General features: G+C 43.6%; 1 protein-coding gene across 2 annotated transcripts in view; it reads left to right on the forward strand.

Moving 5' to 3' along the window:
* Positions 1 to 19,134, forward strand: part of DPP10 (dipeptidyl peptidase like 10) — an 817,369-nt gene that overhangs the window by 435,814 nt on the left and 362,421 nt on the right. The window contains exon 1 of one of the 2 annotated variants that reach the window (XM_089520161.1): positions 15,528 to 15,956. The exons of the other annotated variant lie outside the window; for it this stretch is intronic. Coding sequence (XP_089376287.1) covers positions 15,873 to 15,956 — 84 coding nt within the window. The 5' untranslated portion in view covers positions 15,528 to 15,872. Of the gene's footprint in view, positions 1 to 15,527; positions 15,957 to 19,134 lie in introns of those variants that run through there. 2 annotated transcript variants of the gene reach the window in all.

Genomic DNA, 19,134 nt, shown 5'->3' on the forward strand with positions numbered 1-19,134 from the left:
GCATATTTTCGTTTTGAAAAAAAGCTATGGTAGTTTCACAGAAATTGAATAACAACACTCAACTATACTGTAAGGTTGTCATAAAATATTCTTAACTTCCCACAACAATGTGTATAACAACACCTGGCTACTTTGCATAACCCACTTCTAACATTTTGTCATCTGAAATATAGGAATGATACTTATGGATTTATCTGCATGAACTGACAGAGTATTTTTTCAGTGCTTTACAGTACTCTCTCTGTTTTTGTGGAGGATCCATCTCCTCCCCCCATGAAAATGGGAAATCGTGCATATTCAAGCCCTGTTGGCTTGAATGGAGGTGTAGCCCCATGGGGGTTTGCGAGTACATGCTGTAGGCATGCACCCCATTTTAACCCCTTCCATTTGCCTCCTGTGGATAGTCAACAGGCACGGACCCCAAGTCTTCAAGAGTCGGTCTGTGAGGGAGTAAACAGGCAGACCCAGCTCCATCAGGGCTAGCCTAAAGAAAGAGAGCCCTCCCTCCAGTCCATTCACCTTGGTCCAGGTTTCAGAGGGAGAGAATAACCACTGGACCTCATTCCCTTTCCCTTCTCCTTTTGTGTCGTGTCTTTTAGATTGTAAGCCTGAGGGCAGGGAACTGTCTAATTAAAAATAATAATTGTAAGCTGCTCTGATAGCCATTAGGGCTGAAGGGCGGGGTATAAATACCACAAATAAATAAATAAAAATTGAGGATCTGTTAGCCCAGGACCAGACCTTCAATTGCCCCTGATATTTAATATCAAATAATATCAAAAGGGAAGCTGAGGTGTGTGACCTAGGCATGAACCTGCTATGGACTCCTGTCCTTGTCACACATGGAAAAACAGGTTAGGGCTAGCCAGGGACTAGAAGACATCCACCATAATGGGATTCTGAGGCCCCAGCATAATCCCTTGTGTCTGCAAAGTACAGTGAGAGGACCTGGCCAAAGGAGCTGATTGTGATTACCGAGGTCAGGACTGCTTCTAGTGTGAACTATTCTTTCCTCTCTGGGAAATCATTTAGCAAGGCTTCTAATTCTTTCAAGCCTTGGCTTCTGCCCCCAAGACACAATTCTGGGATATATGCAGCTAACAAAACAGCCATTCCCCAGTCTTGGTCTAGTTTACAAGAAGGTAAGCACTCTGTCAATTTGACTAGACTAGGCTTCTCAATGCAACAGCTAACATCCCCTTGTCTCAATGTCTGTTGAGTCTTCTCCATTTCAGACTCCCATCAATTAGAATCAAGATCCACGTTGGTAATGTATCTCCATTAGCATGGCCTCAAAGCTACCCCCCTTCTCCCACCTTTGCTTCCCTAGCTCTTGTATGTGTGCATGAGTACATGTGTGCTTGTAAGTGCTGATTATTTTCTCTAATAAAAATAGAAAAGCCTATTTGAATTTGCCTCTGGAGTTCTGTATGGTTCAGACCTGGTATACATTTGAGTTGCTATCTGGGGATGCTTGTTACCCCAGCTGCACTATAACTCTCCGCTGAGCTAAGTAACAATTTCCTCTAAAACATATTAATTTGTGGGCATCCTCCCTGGACCCCAGCAATTTGGGTAACAGGTTCTCCTCTTCCACGGGCTTGCCATCCATGGATTGGAGCATCCATGGATGGCTCCACCCTGTTCTAATAATGGCATGTGCATGTGGCTGCACCAGCATGGTCACATGCACATCACACCACCACTGGGAACAGTGGGATCTGATGTCCTGTGGATTTTGCTGTCTGCAGGAGGGTCTGGAATGGACCCCGCAGATACAAAGAGCCAACTGTAATTGCATTATAATACAATTTTAATTCAAATAGTTTATTGAAATCAATAATATCCAAAAATAAGTCAATAATTTTAGACAAGAATAGCAGAACACACTGTGACCAGTCGGCAAACAGCTGCATTTCTAATTTGTTTGTTCCTGTAAAAATCAGTGTAGCAGTCTCTTCCTTTCTGCGAAGATGAAAATGATGGCTTTGAAATTAACCAGGAAGTTTCTGTTCAAGAGATATGATACGTCAGTGGTTGCTATGCCTTGACATAATTCATTGGCTAAAACACTGAGAGACTACAGGAACAGACCAGTTGCCTTACTAAAGAAATAGGAAAATAGTGGCTACAGAGTTCCCTTATGTCTAATATTATGCAAGGGGCAGACAAGAACTTCCTTTTATGTTCAAAATACAATGGCTATCTTTGCACTAGCTGTCTCCCGCTTTTTCCAGTTTGTAAAAATGGCAATGCACAGTGGGACCTCCACATTCTTACTAGTTAGGGACATAAGATCACCATGAAAGTGGAAAACTGCAAATAATAATAATAATAATAACAACTCTTTCTTTGTCTGAGAGAACACCTCTCTAGGAATCTCTAGGTCCTCAACCACAACTGTATAATCAACATCTGCTGGTAGATGACAATATAATTGTGCTGAAGAACCTATAAATGCCTAGAGAGGTATTCTCTCTATGAATCTCTAGGTTCTCCAATGCAACATCTGTCAAAGGTTGGCCATAGAGTAATGCTGGAGGACCTAGAGATTCCTAGAGAAAGCATATTAATCAAATCTGCAAACCTGAAAAAGTCAAAGCCTGGAGATGTGTAGGATAAAGCCAGAGATTATTGTAAGCAAGCCTATTATTATAAAAAGCCACACCAAAGTTATTTAAGCAATCTTACACCATCCAAGTTTGATATTGTCCTTTTATTTCTAAGACATTCTGATCTTGTAGAAATGGAAGTAGCAGCATCATTAGATCAGAAAAAGCTACATTCACCCAAATTATATAGCACACAAACGTTCCTGTTCAGAACAGCATAGCTGGAGTTTTGGAGCCGCAGATTCAGTGCTCTCACACATCACTCAAATCTCTTGCTGACTAGCAAGATGTGTGTTTGTTTGTGTATGCTACAATAAATATAAATAAAATTATGATTGAAGAGAGAGCGGTCTCCATCACTGTGAAATACTGTGCAATACTTTATAACCTTAATGGGAAGAGAGAAAAATAATTTTCCATATTCTGGTTATATATAATAGTACTGATTAAAGAACTTGCAAGAAAATGCTTACTTTATTGTTATTTAAGTCTGCCTCTGTTCTAGTTATATTGTCATATCTAATCATGTGTTTGCTGTATAACATTAAAAAGGTAGCCAAACTGCATACAAATATTTTAATTTCTTTATAGTGAAGCTGGAAAAAGTGTAACATTTGAAATGTAAGAATAATGTCAGCAGGTGTTTTTAAAGCTGCTTGCCAGATTCATTTTTTAAAAAAGTTTCAGTAGGAGTTGCTAAAAAGCTAGAAGTATTTTCTACAAACAACTCCCTCTCAGCATATGTGCTGTTAAGTTACAGTGTCCATGTTTTATTGGAGAAGGATAAAATCAAAGGAAATCTTATATCTATATTCTGTTTCTAATACATATGGAAACTTTGATGTTATTACTTGCAACGTAATCTTATAATAATAATAATAAAAGCTTTATTTTTATACCGCCCTTCTATCAATCAGGGCGGTGTACAACATAATAACAACACAGAATACAATACAATGATAAAAATACATTAAAAATCACATTACAATACCTATCCAGCCAGTACACTATTGCCGTCATGGGGGGGGGGGGGGGGACTAACTAGGACTTATTTCGGGGAATGCTTGCTTGAACAGGAAGGTTTTTAGTTCCTTCCTGAACTGTGCCAGGGAGGTGGCCGAGCGGAGCTCTATGGGCAGCGTGTTCCAGAGGGTTGGGGCCGAGATGGCGAATGTCCTCCTCGCAGTGGAGGATAGTCTTGCCCCTGGGACCCTCAGTAACTGCTGCCCAGATGTTCTGAGTGTGCGGGGCGGATTGTATGGGGAGAGGCGGTCCTCAATGTATCCTGGGCCCAAGCCATGTAGGGCTTTATAGGTTATAACCAACACCTTGTATTGCGCCTGGAAGCGAATGGGCAGCCAATGCAGATCTTTATGCACATTTGTTCAGAGAGAGATCATACTCAGAACTGTTTTTCCCAAAAATGACTTCTCCAAGCCTGTCAGGATACCCAAGAAGGCAAACAGTTCCTCATATTTATGTGCTATAGCATCTGGTTTCTCAGTGTGTTTCTATTTAGCTCTGATGAGTAATTCTTCTTTCATGAATTCCTCTAATATTGAAGTCACTCTCCTTTGAGCTAAGTAACAATTTCCCCTAAAACATATTAATTTGAGGGCATCCTCCATCATTACTTTTTTACAATTAACATGATTCATTGCTTGGCCAAGGGTAAGGTGCAAGGCAGGAAAAAACCATGCAGACAATGTAGCTGGAAGGAAATAGGCCACCACTTTATTGATTAAAGTTGAAACAGGGGTGGCAAAACGCATTGGTCTGGATCCAACCATCATCATCAACCATCAACAATCCCAAGTGTTGATCAATGAGCCCACCGGGCCTAAACCAGACCACTGGGATGACAGGATGGGGATCCACCTGAGCTGGAGCCCTGCCAGATCACCTGTTACCAGGTGGTGTCAGAAAGTCATCCACCCACACCTGGGTGACCTCTTTCCATACCACACCCCCCAGGTCCCATAAGGGGACTCCTGTATGTTACCAATGTCTGCTGGAGAGCAGTGAACAATATCCCAGATCATGGACCTATGCCGCTGCCCTCCATCGAAGTAGTGATGAAGGAACAAAATTAAACCAGCATCCAAATAAGAAAAAACCTCCCCTGACTGATTCAGAGCTGAGAAAAACAAAGAACCTCACACAAACCATGAAAAATGGGAGGCTCGGTGGGCCAAAGGTCGAGGCAGGACTGCTGGCAATGTGGCCAGCAAGCAGTTTTTAGGCCACTCCGTTTGACCAGAGTGGGGACTGGAGCTCCGGCCTCCAGCCTGGCAGAGAGGCCAGTGAGTTGGTGGAAGGTCCCAGTTCATCGGCCTTCATGCTCCCCAGCAGAGCAGCTGGACATTGCCCGCTAGGAAGAAGAACCATCCTTGGGAGGGGGGGGGGGAGTGCCACCATTGCCCCAGACCCTAGCCAGCAAAGCTCCTAGCACAGTAAGTAGTGCAGCCCATTTGCAGGCAACTATATTATTTGTGACTTATTACTTCCAAGCTCTGGATATAATTCACATCTTCCAGTCAAAGCCACTACCTGAGTGCAAGGGAAGCTTCATCCAATATGTTAGCTTTTTACTTGCCACAAATAAAGAGCTAGGCTGGAGCTGAACAGAGTCCCCCTTTCTTGTCCTCTACAGCATTTCTATTACTGTCTTTTACTCCAGGTTTCAAGTTTCATATTGGAAGAGGTGGTGTTTCAAATAGGGGGCATTCCCACTTGGCAGATAAAACGGATTATATTGGCGCGAATCTGATTCTGATTATGTTCTGGGAATAATTCAATTTTTTTCCATCGTTTCCATTACCAAAAGGGGCAAATTACCTCGATTCATTTAGACTCTGTTTTTGTTCCCATTTATTTTAAATCGCTTTATTTTAAAGCGGATTAACTTGCTCCCCGTTCTCATTTGTGTCCACAAGCTGTCAATCAAGTGCCTAGGCTTCAGACGTCACAAGTCTTGGGGTTGTCTTTTTTGGGGGGGACAGCCAATGAAAATCGTCTGCATCCGAGGCTCTTCTGTTGTGTCTCCCCAGACTAGAAGGAGACATAGCAAATCAGATCAAGGAGGAGAAGGCAGCGGGCTTCATTACTGGGGAGAGAATCTTTGGGGAAGAGAGAAGATAAGGCTTGATCCCCCCCATCAGATCCCTGGGCGTCCAGGCTCTCCATTCCCCAAAATCACTTTGCCTCCCCCATTGCTCACTGGGCTGTCTGTGGGGCGATCAAGCAGGCATGTACTGCAAAGCCCATCTGCTGCTCAAGCAGAGGCGAAAAAAGAAAAAATAATAGTTTAAAATGGTGTTCAATGGCTCTTCTCACACATCGGTCTATGAATGAGGAGCAGAGGGGAGGTTGCAATCCACTGGGGGAAAGTCTATGCGAATTGAAAAAAATGGCGCTGGTGATGCAGAAAGAGAACAAAGAGGGTGACACCCCCAGGCCAGCCCCTTGAGCGCTGCTCCTCCCATCTCCAGGTTCCCGAATCAGACATCCTTTCATTCCCATTCGGATACAGCGAATTGTACCCCACTTTCAAAAATAACCCGCGTTATAAACTACTATTATTTTAAACCGAATTATAGGCTGATAATCCAGTTTAAACATTTTAATTCGCTTCTGATTCGAAACAAGGTGGGAACGAATGAGGGGTAAGGGAGATTTAATTCGGGCTTCTGTGGGAACGATGCACTCTAAATTCGGATCATGAGCCGCTTTATAGGTAAGTGGGAATGACCCCTCAGACCCAACTCATTTAAGGTTTTGTAGCTCAACACCAGCACTTGGAAGCCAGTGTAGTTCTTGCAGGACTTGCCTGGCTTTCAGTTTGCTCCCAAGCTCAATATCTGGTCATGGTTCTAATGAGGATTCTACAACCCATCTGTCTGGTGGCAGGGGCCATACTCACTACACTTGGGAATTCTCTAATGTTGATCTTATGCTCAAATATTGGTCTCCTTTGTCTTTCAAATGTGTAACATTTCTTTTTCTTTGCGGCCATTGCAACTGCTTGGTTTGTCTTTTTTATATTTTTCTGGCTGCTATTTTTCAATGATTGCATTATTTTATTGTATTTTAATATCATATAAATATGTTTGAGTAGGGTTTTCTTTCTGTACACTGGCCCAATATCTTGAATGGAAGGAATGCTAACCCTAATAGAAATAATTCAAGACTAATATTGCTGCAATTGATATAGAGGTTAAGGATCATATCTTGTGTCTTCCTTTCTATTTACATATTTCTTTTTTCTGGATATTATATGCATTTTCATATAGTGCTGCAAAAGAGAGAGAGAGAGAGAGAGAGAGAGAGAGAGAGAGGGAGGGAGGGAGGGAGGGAGGGAGGGAGAGGCCAACAACCCAGGAAATCCATGTTTCTTCTTCACATTATTAGCCGCTGCTGAATGCATACTGTGATAAGTGTCACCCTGCCACTTATTACATCTAGTGCTAACTAAGATAAATGCTGACTTCATGTCAGCTCTCGCTCACTGGAAAGAAGTCAAGTTTGGCATCTTGTCTAAATTATATGTCTGATAGTACTTCAGCTACAAGGAAGAAATGTCTGCAGGGGATATCAGGAGTAGATGCTGAGGTACAGAACATATTTAGACACTGCCAGTCTCCTCTTATCAGCCAATGCACTAACAAATAATTGTTTCAAATGTGTTGCAGTGCCTGCCATGCTGAAACATGTTTAACATTGAAAAGTGGGTGAGGATAGGACCTCTGGGACCTTTTAAAGACTGAGCGCTGCAATAGGGTCTGTACTCAGTGTTCCCATCCATAGCGTTTGGACAATGCGTTTGGACAATACAAAGCGTTTGGACAATGTAGCAACTGTTGTAGCAAGGAGTTCTTTAGGGTAGGTTAAAGACAATGCAGAACTATTTGTGTTTTCTCCTGATAATCAGGTACAAACTTTGAATGCAGGAATACTGGTTTTGTCATCATACCACAATGAACTTGCCTATTTCCCAGTCAACATTCCTACAGCCACATCCATGCTCATCCATAATATCCCGGTGCCTACTCAAAAATAAGCTTAGATGAATGAACTGCTGAAGATCCTCTGTGTTCTGTTCCATCACTGACACACTTACCAGTAGTTATAGCACCCCACAGAGTATAATTGTGGATAACTGAAGACCTGTTAAAAGGATATCATATTCAAAACCATTTATGAAATAACTGAGTCAATTGTGAATTAAATTATTTTCAATTGGATGAAATCAACCTTCCATCTATATTACAGCCTTATTAAGAGCACAAATAATCTGAACAGAAATGGTTACAGTAGTCTTCACTGTAGGATGGAGTTTGCCAAAGAGATCACACACGTGGATTTCTTTAGAAAATGTTTGCTGTTTGAAATTATTTTAGCCCCATCTCTGGTTTGTTTTGTTTCTGTACCTTAAATGCATCCAAAAAGTCCTTCCTATTTTTTTTTAAAGAATGCTGTTATGTCTGTGAAAATCTGCCATGTCCTCATTACAGAAAGTCTTTTAATTTCCCAGTGTTTTAATTGGGATTGTCAGTGTTGCATTTCACACACGGTGGGAGCTTGGAAGGGCACAACAGTGCTGACCACCACTTGCTGACCAAGTCAGGAGGCTTGTAACTGGTGCTGTGGTTATAAGTCTAATGGGTAAGGATCAAGCACTGTTGGGAGAACAGAAAACTCTGGCTAGGGAGAGCCCTGCTCCAGTCAGTCATTTCAATGGTGGGAGAAGCTTCATCCTTATCAAGGAAAGCACATACAGTGACTACAGGTGTCCTTGTGGACAGTTTACTGTCCACATCTGACATGCTGCTAGGGGGCATACCACTCTCTTTCAAGCAATAACTTTCTTCTTTAGAAGGACATACAAATCTAAAAAGCCATAAAACCAAACACATGTTTGTATCATTTTCACTGAGAATATTTCTGGATGAAGAGAGACATGAAGTAGAACCTCACAACTTCTTTTGCAATAAACTTTCAGGAACTCTGTCTCTTATTTCACACTGTAGGGCTTTAAAGTTAATTAAATTGCAAAAATCAGTGCATTTGAGGGTAACATCCAAGGTCTGAAATATACTTACATATTTTTATGCTTACTAGGATAAAAAGCCACAAAAAGCTTTACAAAAGCAGGTTGCAATATACCCTAACAACAGCAATGTATCCTAGCAATAGCGAATTGCCCTTTCTGTCTAGCAATTGCCTATATAACATTTTGCTGTTTGTTTTCAGACAGTTGTATTGTTGCAACACAACAAAACAAGACCAAACAACAATGATGAGCAGTCTGTGCACAATTTTGTATTTGATTAGTGTATGGCTATAACCAACATGCTTCAAGTAAAAGTAAATGTACTGTGACTTTGATTCTCTAACCTCATTGATTGGTAGTGACAAATTACAAAGGAGTGACCTAACAAAACCAACTAAGTGTCTTATGGCACCTAAATGAACAGATTTATTGGAGAATAAGCTCTCATAGACCAGTCTTGCCACATGTACAAAGTGTTATTGTTAGGAGCTTATTGCTCAGGATTTTAAACTGATTCCAGCACACTAAATCATCTCTGAACCACCGGCCGCCATCAGCCCGAGTCCCAGCCAGGTCCAAGCATGCTCCACCACCACTTTTTAGAAGTCGGAAAGCTTTCCAACTTCTAAAAAGTGCTGGCGGAGTGTGGCTGGGACCTGGGTTGATGGTAGCTGATGGTTTTTTAGTGTATGATAATCCCTGCCTTCATCGCACATCTCAGCTCCAGCCCAGGAGGCTGGGGCCAGTTTAAAATGCTAAGCTCCTTTGTTTCTGCATGCTTTCATAAACACATACATAAAAGTGTGAAATTATCTTTGTTGGGATTTCCTTACATTTCTCCAAAATACACGTAGATACCTGTTCCATCTTTGGGTCATACTAGCTTCTACTTTTTTTTTCCTTCCAGAAAATGTACGCATTTAACATGATAGGGATTTTCGTATGTATTTATGTAGAATTGTTCTCAGTTTCCAATTGATTAAGATGAGCTAGTGAACATTTTTTATTGTATACATTTCAGTCACTCTTAAATAAATGGTTTTGTGTCCATTTATTTCTTCAAAACATAAATATCTCCAATATTTTTTTCATGGCAAGGTGCAATCCTGTTGATAACCTTAACTAGAATACAACCATTGAATCAGTGGGATTTACCTATGTGTTGGCTCACCATCGAACAGTTGGTTTCTTCTAATTGGGGCTAACCAGAAGAATTCAGGCCAATGAGTAGGGGAAGGGCAAAACCTTGATCTGAATAAATTACTTTTTATCTCTAAATATTGTTACAGATGCAGGTAAAAACTGTTGAGAACACAGTTGCATGCAATATAAGAACAAAGTGATCCATTTGCAACACTTGTAGTGCATGCTGTTTTATCATCTATTCTATGCTGTGCCAGTTTATAGCTGTTGGGTGAAAAATCTTGTGTTGGGCCCAATGACGTCCACTTGTAACCTAACATTATCCATCAGTAGTATATGTTCTCCCTCTGTGGTTCTGTGTCTCTGCTCCCACAGCCCCAAAAGCATTCTGGAGGTTTGTAGAAAGAATAAGAAAGGAATGTTCCAGTCTCTGAGCAGAAGTCCATTGCACAATGCTGAGTAGCATCTTCACTTCTGAATGAAACAGAATCAAATTTGACATAAAGTTCCTGTTCAACAATGTAATGTTGTAGTATTAAGTCTTTTTGCTGGAAACTGGTAATTTTCCATTCAGCAACACAATGCTGAAACACAGTGAACTGTTTTCCCACTAGTTTCTGAATGCTGACATTTTTGATACCATATTTCTGTCCATTGATTCGCCTACATAAAGACTGTGCTATGGATATCAGAAGAACAGTGCTTTATCATTCATTTATTTGTTCTATATACTGCTTTCCATAACAAGTCTTAAAGTGTTTATGCATGCATCAAAGTAACAAGGAAAAAGGCATTTACCAATACAAAACAATTTTATTAAACTCTACAGTCATCAGATCAATCACCAGCAGGAGGGATATTAACACGTGAGGGCAGGTCAGACTACAGTGGGATGGAGGACAGGCTGCAGAACAGAAAAGTAGAAGGGAAACCTTAATTTTTAAGCAACATGCATATTTTAAAAGTTTAAATTCTAACTATAAAGTAGTGGGATTCAACATTTGATTCAATATTTAAGTAGTAGATTGTCTTAACTATGCTGTCCTGTGAAATATGTGTTTTTATACTAGCTGTGGTATATCTCTGTATGTTTATTGTTGTTTTCAGTATTATAACATTCACAGGCCTTCTTTGTACATAGATATACACCTTACAGATATACACCTAGTACATTGGGAAGCTGCCTTTTATTGAGGCAGCCATTGGTCCCTATGGCTCAGTACTGTTGACTTTGGAAATTTGGGCAGGCCTTTTTGCTGGCCCTTCCTGGAGATGCAAAGTGTTAAATGTGGGAGGGTTACACTGAGAAATTTTGCTACCTGGAGGGAAAGAACAAAATAGCAAGCTATGTTTTATTTATAAAAGCTGGCAGGTAGTTGAGTTTTTCTTCAGTGCTAGCTGTTTTTACTTATTTGAGGACAAATGAACATTTTTGAGGTCACAGAGCAGGCTGTTTATGCATATAGCTTGGTCTTCTAATACCTTTCTGCCACTTCTCTTCCCCACCCCATTTCTCACATGAGGCAGTGGTCACTTAATGGTAGATCCAGCCTTTGAATAGCATATACTCATCCACTGGGCTATAACCATTCTCATCCTGCTACATCTAATAAACTTTGAATACATGCTAGTATACATCTCATGTATGCACCCATCAGGTACTTAGGATTAAATCTGGTCTGTCTTGAGTGTATACTCATAGGAAAACCAGAGTTTATGGTTGCATAACACAGGAAACATGCTATGATAGTGTTCTAAGAACATGTTAGGCTAAAACATCTTTTTAACAGGAACTACATAAAATATCTAGGGTAAAAAAATGGATTAGATGGCAGTATTCTGGATATGCTTCTAACTCTTCTAAAGATAACAGTTGCTGTCTTAGAGCATGGATTCACCTAAATAATTTCTGACAGAAGCCTGCTTTGAGATCCCTCTGATGTTTCACATAAAGTATAAAGCAGAACAAATCACTACTGAAGTATCCCATTCTTGTTGATGATCTGAATCTTCAAGCAGTTTGGGATTTAGAGACATTCTAGATGCATCTTCTCGACCATTTTGGCTAACAGTTGTTGATAGAATTTTCCAACTATTTATTTTAGTCTTTAAAAAACCCTTAAGTCTCAAGATGGAGACTTGCTAGGATTGCTAGTGGCAGCCTGCTCTGAAAAAGTTAAATCAAGGATGGAGAACATTTTCATATCAGGAGACTTCAAGTCATTTTAAGTGGAGCATCTGTTATTTATTTATTACTTAATACATTTAGTATGCAAAGTGGTTTACTGTCTTTCTCATTAGTTTTGACAATTAATGTTATGAATTCAGTGAAACAGAGTTACCACTTGAGAGACAGGAAATTAGAGTTGGGAGATGGTGAATTTCTTAGCTGCTGGACTATTTCTCTAAATCCACCTAGAAAATAAGAAAAGCAGTGGCAAGCTTTACAAAGATATATACAGTTAGTGGAGTCATGGGTGGGCAGATTACTTACTTCAGCAGGTCTTTATCTGTGGTGCAGATGGTTGATGTCAGAATAGGACTCAAGGGGAAAAGTACAGATAATTGTCACAGGGATTTTGATTCACAACCTGGCTAAACCTCAGTCCCAGATATTGCAAGGATTTCTGTGGATTGGAGAAATGTGTGTGTTGTGTGTCTTCAAATAATTTCCAATTTATGGAGACCCTAAGGCAAACCTAGGGCCATGTTTTCTTGACAAGTTTCTTCAGTTGAGTTTTGCCATTGCCATCCTCTGATACTGAGAGAGTGTCACTTGCCCAAGGTCACCTAGTGCATTTCCATGGTCAAATCAGGATTTGAACCCTGGTCTCCAAAGTCATAATCCAATACTAAATCCATTATGCCACACTGGCTCACAACTGGAGTGTACTGGGACTAGAGTCATCCCAAATTCTTCACATTCTGTAAACTCTTTCTTCAGCTTTATAATTAGAGTTTGTGCTGATACATGTTGGATGTTCAGATAGTTTCATGTGTGCAGCCTGGTTTGCCATGATCATTTCATTCGTTGGGTATTTATGCCGAACTTACATGTTCTATTGTATCTGAGTTATTCAACCAGAAAGATATAAATCAGGCTCTGGTATTAATAATTCAGCTCACCTCAGTGTTCTTTCAATTTCTAGGTGAACTTGCACCCAAGGCATTGACAAGAATGGAGTCTCCCTTAGCTTCAATGAATTCAGCATGTTGTAGTAGTTTGACTGTTGGACTCTGAAGAACAGGGTTTGAATCCCCACTTGCTCATGGAAACCTATTGGGTGACCTTAGGCAAGTCACAATCTCTCAGCCTCAAAGGAAGGCAAAGGCCCCTTGTGAACAAATCCCTAAGGTTCACCATAGGGCTGCTATAGATCAGAAACAACAACAGCAAAATCAGCTAGCTATGAGTTGATGTGCCATACCTTGAATATCGCCACGAGAAAACATTTTTTTTATTTTTATAAACCTAGGGTTTGCTTTTAGCAAATCCTGCAGTTTACTTTCCTCCAAAGTACCACTCTTTAGAAATGCTTATCTTTTGGACAAAAAAAAAAAAAAAAAAAAAAAAAAAAAAAAAAAAAAAAAAGACATTTCTAAAACAATACCACACTCAATATCCATTGTCATAAAAGTTGAAATAGACTGGATTCATTCAAACCAAACCCTAGTGTTTTTTTTAAAGAAACAATTTGTTTGTTTGTTTGTTTGTTTGTTTTCCCAAAGTAATATTTGAGTTATGTCACCTCAGCTCTTAGCTAGATGATATTGCTGTTAGAAGCACAGAATCATAAAGTTGGAAGAGACTGCAAGGGCCGTCCAGTCCAACCCCATTCTGCCATGCAGGAACTCTCAATCAAAGCATCCCTGACAGATGGCCATCCAGCCTCTGCTTAAAGACCTCTAAGGAAGGAGACTCTCAACACACTCCGGGGGAGTGTGTTCCACTGTTGTTGTTTCTGACCTATGGCAACACTGAGGTGTGCAGATCTGCACTGTTGATTTTTTTTCGCTGTGGTGTGCCTTCAAGTCCTTTCCAACTTAGCACAATCCTAAGACTAAGCTATCATGGGGTTTTCTTGGTGAGATTTCTTCAGAGGAGGTTTGCCCTTGCCTTCCCCTGAGGCTGAGAGAGTGTGACTTGCCCAAGGTCACCCAGCGTTTTTCCTCCAAAGTGGGACTCAAGGCGATGTGCAACAAGAAGCCACAAAAAGAAACAGATTAAAAAAAAAAAAAACAACTCTTGTTTTTTGTGGCTGGCATCTTCAGAAGATGCCAGCCACAGATGCTGGAAAAACATCAGGAAGAAAATTTTCTAGAACATGGCCACATAGCGCGAAAAACCCACAAAAAACCATGGATGCTGGCCATGAAAGCCTTTGACTTCACAACAACTCTTGTCTTGCCAGTATGAGCAATAGGCGTCCTCTCCCTTTTCCTCCCCTCATCCACCCTGAAGAACAACATGCAGAGAAATCTTGTATCCCTTTTGTGACTTTGAGACTAACTGAAAGAAAGAAGTTGGGGGCAGGAGCTTCCCTGGGCTTGAGTCCACTCCCTCAGAGGAGGCAGGTGTGTTGTTGGCCTTCTCCCCCCCAAGGGCCTCTCTAGGCCTGTCCCTGGGCTTCCTACTCCACCAAACGCCTCTGAGGAAGTAGACTGAAGTCAGCTTCTTCCTTTCTGAAGAGGCTGGGAGACTCGTCGTGGCCCAACTCTTTCTAGCTGGCTGGTGTTTTCCCCTCCAGAAGAAGATAGGCAGCAGGGCTAGAATTCAAAGTAAAAGCCTTATTAGTCTGTCGAAGCAGTCTGTAGAGAGAGCCCCTCGGAGGAGCACCGCCAGCTTTTGGCAAGGAGTCTCTCTCTTCAGAAAGAAACTCAATTCTTTCTACCAACTCTGCTGGTTAGTCTTCTATTGGTTTCCCAGCGCTTGGGATGAGCTGCTGTCACGCGGCCAGTTGGTTGGCTTGGGCAGCTGAGGGGTGTGCATCTGTGTGTGTGTGTGGGGGTGTGTGTGTGTGTCCAGTCAGTGCCACACAGCGGTCACCCAGGAGTGGGCCTCTCAAGCCAAGCCCATCAAAGCACTGGAGAGAGGCTCTTCGCGCCCTGCCTGCCTGCCTGCCTTGGCCTCCAAGGAAGAGGCCCCTGAGCTGCTCCTCCAGGCTGAGTGAGGAGCTCCTCCGGAAAGGGAAGGAAGGAGGAAAAAGAAGCAGCAGAGTCTAAGCAGCCAGCAAGAGAGCAGCAGCCCCGCCTGGGGCTCCGCGTGGCCTCTCTCCCCGTTGAATGGGCCGCCTGAGGAGGAGGAGGAGGAGGAGGAGAAGCAGCAGCAGAGCCGGGTCCTGCCTCCTTCTGCTGCTGCGGGGCTACTACTACTCGCAAAGGGAGGAGGACTGAGAGAGGGGAAGGCTTGCTCTCCCCAGCTGCCTCCCCCACTCCTCCTCTCCTCTCCTCTCCTCTCCTCACCTGCCTCTCTCTCTCTCTCTTCCATCCTCTGGAACTACTACTACTACTACCTCCACCAGCAGCAGCAGCAGCAGCACCATCCCTCCGGCTGCAGCGCTAATGCCATGATGCCCTGCTCGGAGTGCCAAGCCGAGTCCCAGGGCGCCGCCGGCTCTTAAGGGCAGCTGCTCTTTCTTTTGCCTTTGGAGCATCTCCCGCCAGCTCTTTTTTGGAGAGGGGGGACGCGCGCCTCTCTCTCTCTCTCTCTCTCTCTCTCTCTCTCTCTCTCTCTCTCTCTCTGCTGCCTCCTTTGGCTTCCTTTGCGGTGCCAGGGGCTGCGAGGCAGACCCACCGGGGGCTTGGTGCCTCCTCTGCTTCTCTCTTTGGCTGGCTTTTCTCTCCCCGCCGCCGCCGCCGCCGCCGCCGCCGCTGGCTTTGTGCTTTGCCAGAGGAGGAGGAGGAAGAGGAGAAGGGCCGGCGGCGGGTGGCAAAGAAAGAAGGGAAAGGAGGGGAAGCTTGTGCCATGCTGCCCGGGGGGCCGGAGGCAAAGGCTGCGGGGCTGCGAGGCCAGTGAAAGGCAGCCTCAGCCCCCCCCCCCCCCAGAAAAGACCTCCTTTTGGACAATGACAGCCATGAAGGAGCAGCAGCAGCCGCAGCCGGCGTCGGGGAACCCGGGCAGCAGGAGCAGCCAAGCTCAGCAGGAGCAGGTAGGAGGAGGACGGGTGCAGGGACTAGCCGGCTCCCTCACAAAGAAGACTCCCCGCACACCCCGCTGCCAGCCTTCCTCGCTGCCTGCCTTCTTGGGAAGTCTGCTTCCCCCTGGGAATCCCTCTCAAAGGGGTCCCAAGTTGAGGGCGAAAAGAAGGGAGGGAGGGAGGGAGGGGGGGGGGGATTCCTAGATATTTAGATATGTTTCTTGGGGGGGGGGGCTGAGGGGTGCCCCTCTCCTGCCAAGCCAGGAGGAGGAGGAGGAGGAGGAGGAGGAGGCAAGTGGGCCCCCAGAGAGCCGCCTTCCTTCCTCGCCTCAGGAGGACTTTCGGACTGTTGCTTCTGAAGAGGCTCCTCTGGAAAAGGCTGGGCAGGGAAATGGCGGGAGGAGAGGCAGGTGGGGTGGGGAGGGCAGCCAGAAGAGGGCAAAAGGGGGGTGAAGGGCGAGGGAGGGGCGGCCTTTTCCTTTTGGGCAGGCAGAGGAGGGCTGCTGCTTCTGGATGCGCAGAATAATAGCCAGCCCCACACAGGTTGACCTTTGCTGGCTGTGTGTGTGTGTGTGTGTGTGTGTGTGTGTGTGTGCTTGTGTGTGCTTGTGTGGCTGTCACGCAGGGTGAGCAGAGCGTCCTCCATTCCCAGGGCGCGTCCTCCATTCCAGCCTCCTGTCCAGGAGGGATCCCAAAATGTCCTCCCATTGTGATATTTCCAGGAGTGGGTTGGGTTTTGAATTTGGGCATGATGTCCTCCATTCCCCGGCGCCGTGTCCTCCTTTGTGGAGAGGACATCTGGACTGTGGAGTCCAAGGGAAGGCAGAAGGCTGCTTGGGAGGGAAAAGGGCGGCCAGCAGGAAAGCAGAGGCAGAAGGGCTCCTTCCTTCTTCCCCTTGGGTCTGCCGCTTGCCTCCTTTCGGCGAGTGATGTGTTTTAGCGCGCCTGGCGCCTGTCTCTTGCGATGCTCCAGGTTGGCTGAGGACTACTAGGCACAACGCTGGAGGAACCAGGGAGGTGAAGGAAGCAGAAGGAGAAGGGAGGCTCGCCCAGGCTCAGGGCTCCTTTTGCTCTCCAAAGGGATGTTTTCTCTTCTCTCACCACCTGCCTTTTTTGGTCCTGGAATCTCTGCCACCACGATCTCGCAAGTTAATCCAGGGCAAAACTAGCCAATGGAAAACACACAGAGCCTTGCTCTAGACCTGTCGCCTTCCCATCAATTCATGGTCCTAAGCAGAGGCTGCTGCTGTCAGCTATTAGGTCTCTGGTTAAATAGCAGCGAGGCTGGTCTTGCCAGAGATGGTGCTGTGCTCTGGGCAGAGGCAGAAGGCATCCTCCCAGGGGGTTCTTTCTCCTTGTCAGTGGATCTGTCACCAGGAACACAGATCAAGGGGAAGACTAACTGGTGGGGTGTATGTGTGTGTGTGTGTGGGGGGGGGGGGGGCAATGGCAGCCTGTGTCAGCCCAAAGCTTGTCTTCAGAAACAGAAGGGAGATCTTTTTGGCTTTTCCAGGGCTTTGCTCAGGGCTTTGTCATTGATCCCCGCCGTTTGCTCCCCACTCCAGTTACAAAAGTATTCTTGTGCTATTGATCGGGAGAGAGTATATTTACTGAACAAAGCAATTAGGCATTCAGCTGTCAATATGCTATACTTCATTGCTAAAAACTTCAGGCATGTAAAGCTTTTTCTTTTCTACCCTTTCCTGTGATTCCATGTTTATATTATTGAATCAGGTTGCTTGGATTTTTTTAAAAAAAGACATTTCTGCAGCTGAAGAACCCAAGAGCAAGCAGCTCTCTGCTGAATGATAATAGGTCGACAAGAAGGGGTTGTATATTTTCAGCAGTACTCTCTGAGTGTTCCCAGAAATCCTAGATTACATTAGAATGAGCTGCTGGGTCTCAGTAGCTCAGCAATGGCAGGAATTGATCCAGTGGCAGTCTATTGTCCTGTGGTTTCTCCATGGGAGCCCCCTCCCTTTCCCTTAACCTGTGACAAAACTGGAAGGGCATTGCAGAGTATGAAAAGGCGGGAGGAAGAGGGGAGTTAAGCAGAACATGTCACAGACAGGAAGGTCCTCTCTAAACTCTGCCGACCAGAAGATGGTTCAGTTCAGTGGTGCCTAAAGACACACACTTTCAGGCTCAAGACTTTTGAAATACTTTAGGGTGCAGTCAGGCTATTTTAAACAACCCTCCTAATTACATGATTTGTTTTCTGCACTTCCATTTAACTTGTAAAACCTATTGGACATATATATATATATATATATATATTACTGAATATTAAAAACAAATAAGTGTGGTGTAGTGATTGGAACATTGGATGATGACTCTGGAGAACAGGGTTTGAATTGCTGCACACCTATGAAACACACTGGCTGGGCAAGACACACTCTCTCAGCCTCAGAGGATGGATGTGACAAACCCCCTCTGAAGAAATTTGTCAAGAAACCCCTGTGATAGGTTTGCCTTAGGGTCATCCTAAATTGGAAACTACTTAGAGGCATACAACAGCAATAAGGCTCCACCAGAAGAGGCCCTGCAGGGATTCTGCATGTATCAAACTAAGCCTATACATTAAATTGCTGAATTACTCACAGAAAATATTCATCAAAAACACAACTTCAAGTAGGCTAAAGTAACATAACAACTTTTATGTACTCATATAGGCATGAGGCATTTGACTTGATGAAAGAGAGTTTTGCCCATGTACCTTTGACTGCAATGTTCAATGAAAGACTTTTTAAATATTGTTTGGTTTTGTTTATACATTTTAGCATAATGTTTATCTATATTTACTGTATGCCCACACACAGGGTTGTGGACAAGATCTCCACAAGACACAACACAGCCCTCATAATTTCATTTCCTATAATAAGTGTATGAATCGAGCAATGGTGGTTGAAAAAGCAAGTGTCTTCATTGCCCTTAAAAGATCCCTTCACATGTAGACACTCTGTTCATGTTTGGTAACATTGTGCCCATGCTGTTTCCTTCAGAACCATTTACTATGACCACTGGGAATATTTTGGCATATATAGTGAAATGTAGCAAAAATATGGAATCTTAGCAAGTGATTTTCCCACATCTTTTCACTTGTTATAGATATTGTAAAAAAGAAATCATCATCTTGTGAAATGGATGGAGGACTGTTGAAAATCACTTGCAAATCACAGATGAGTGCCCT

The sequence above is a fragment of the Sceloporus occidentalis genome, unplaced genomic scaffold (assembly GCF_023333645.1).
Source record: "Sceloporus occidentalis isolate IW3139 unplaced genomic scaffold, rSceOcc1.0.p SCAF_4, whole genome shotgun sequence".
NCBI classification, from domain to species: domain Eukaryota; kingdom Metazoa; phylum Chordata; class Lepidosauria; order Squamata; family Phrynosomatidae; genus Sceloporus; species Sceloporus occidentalis.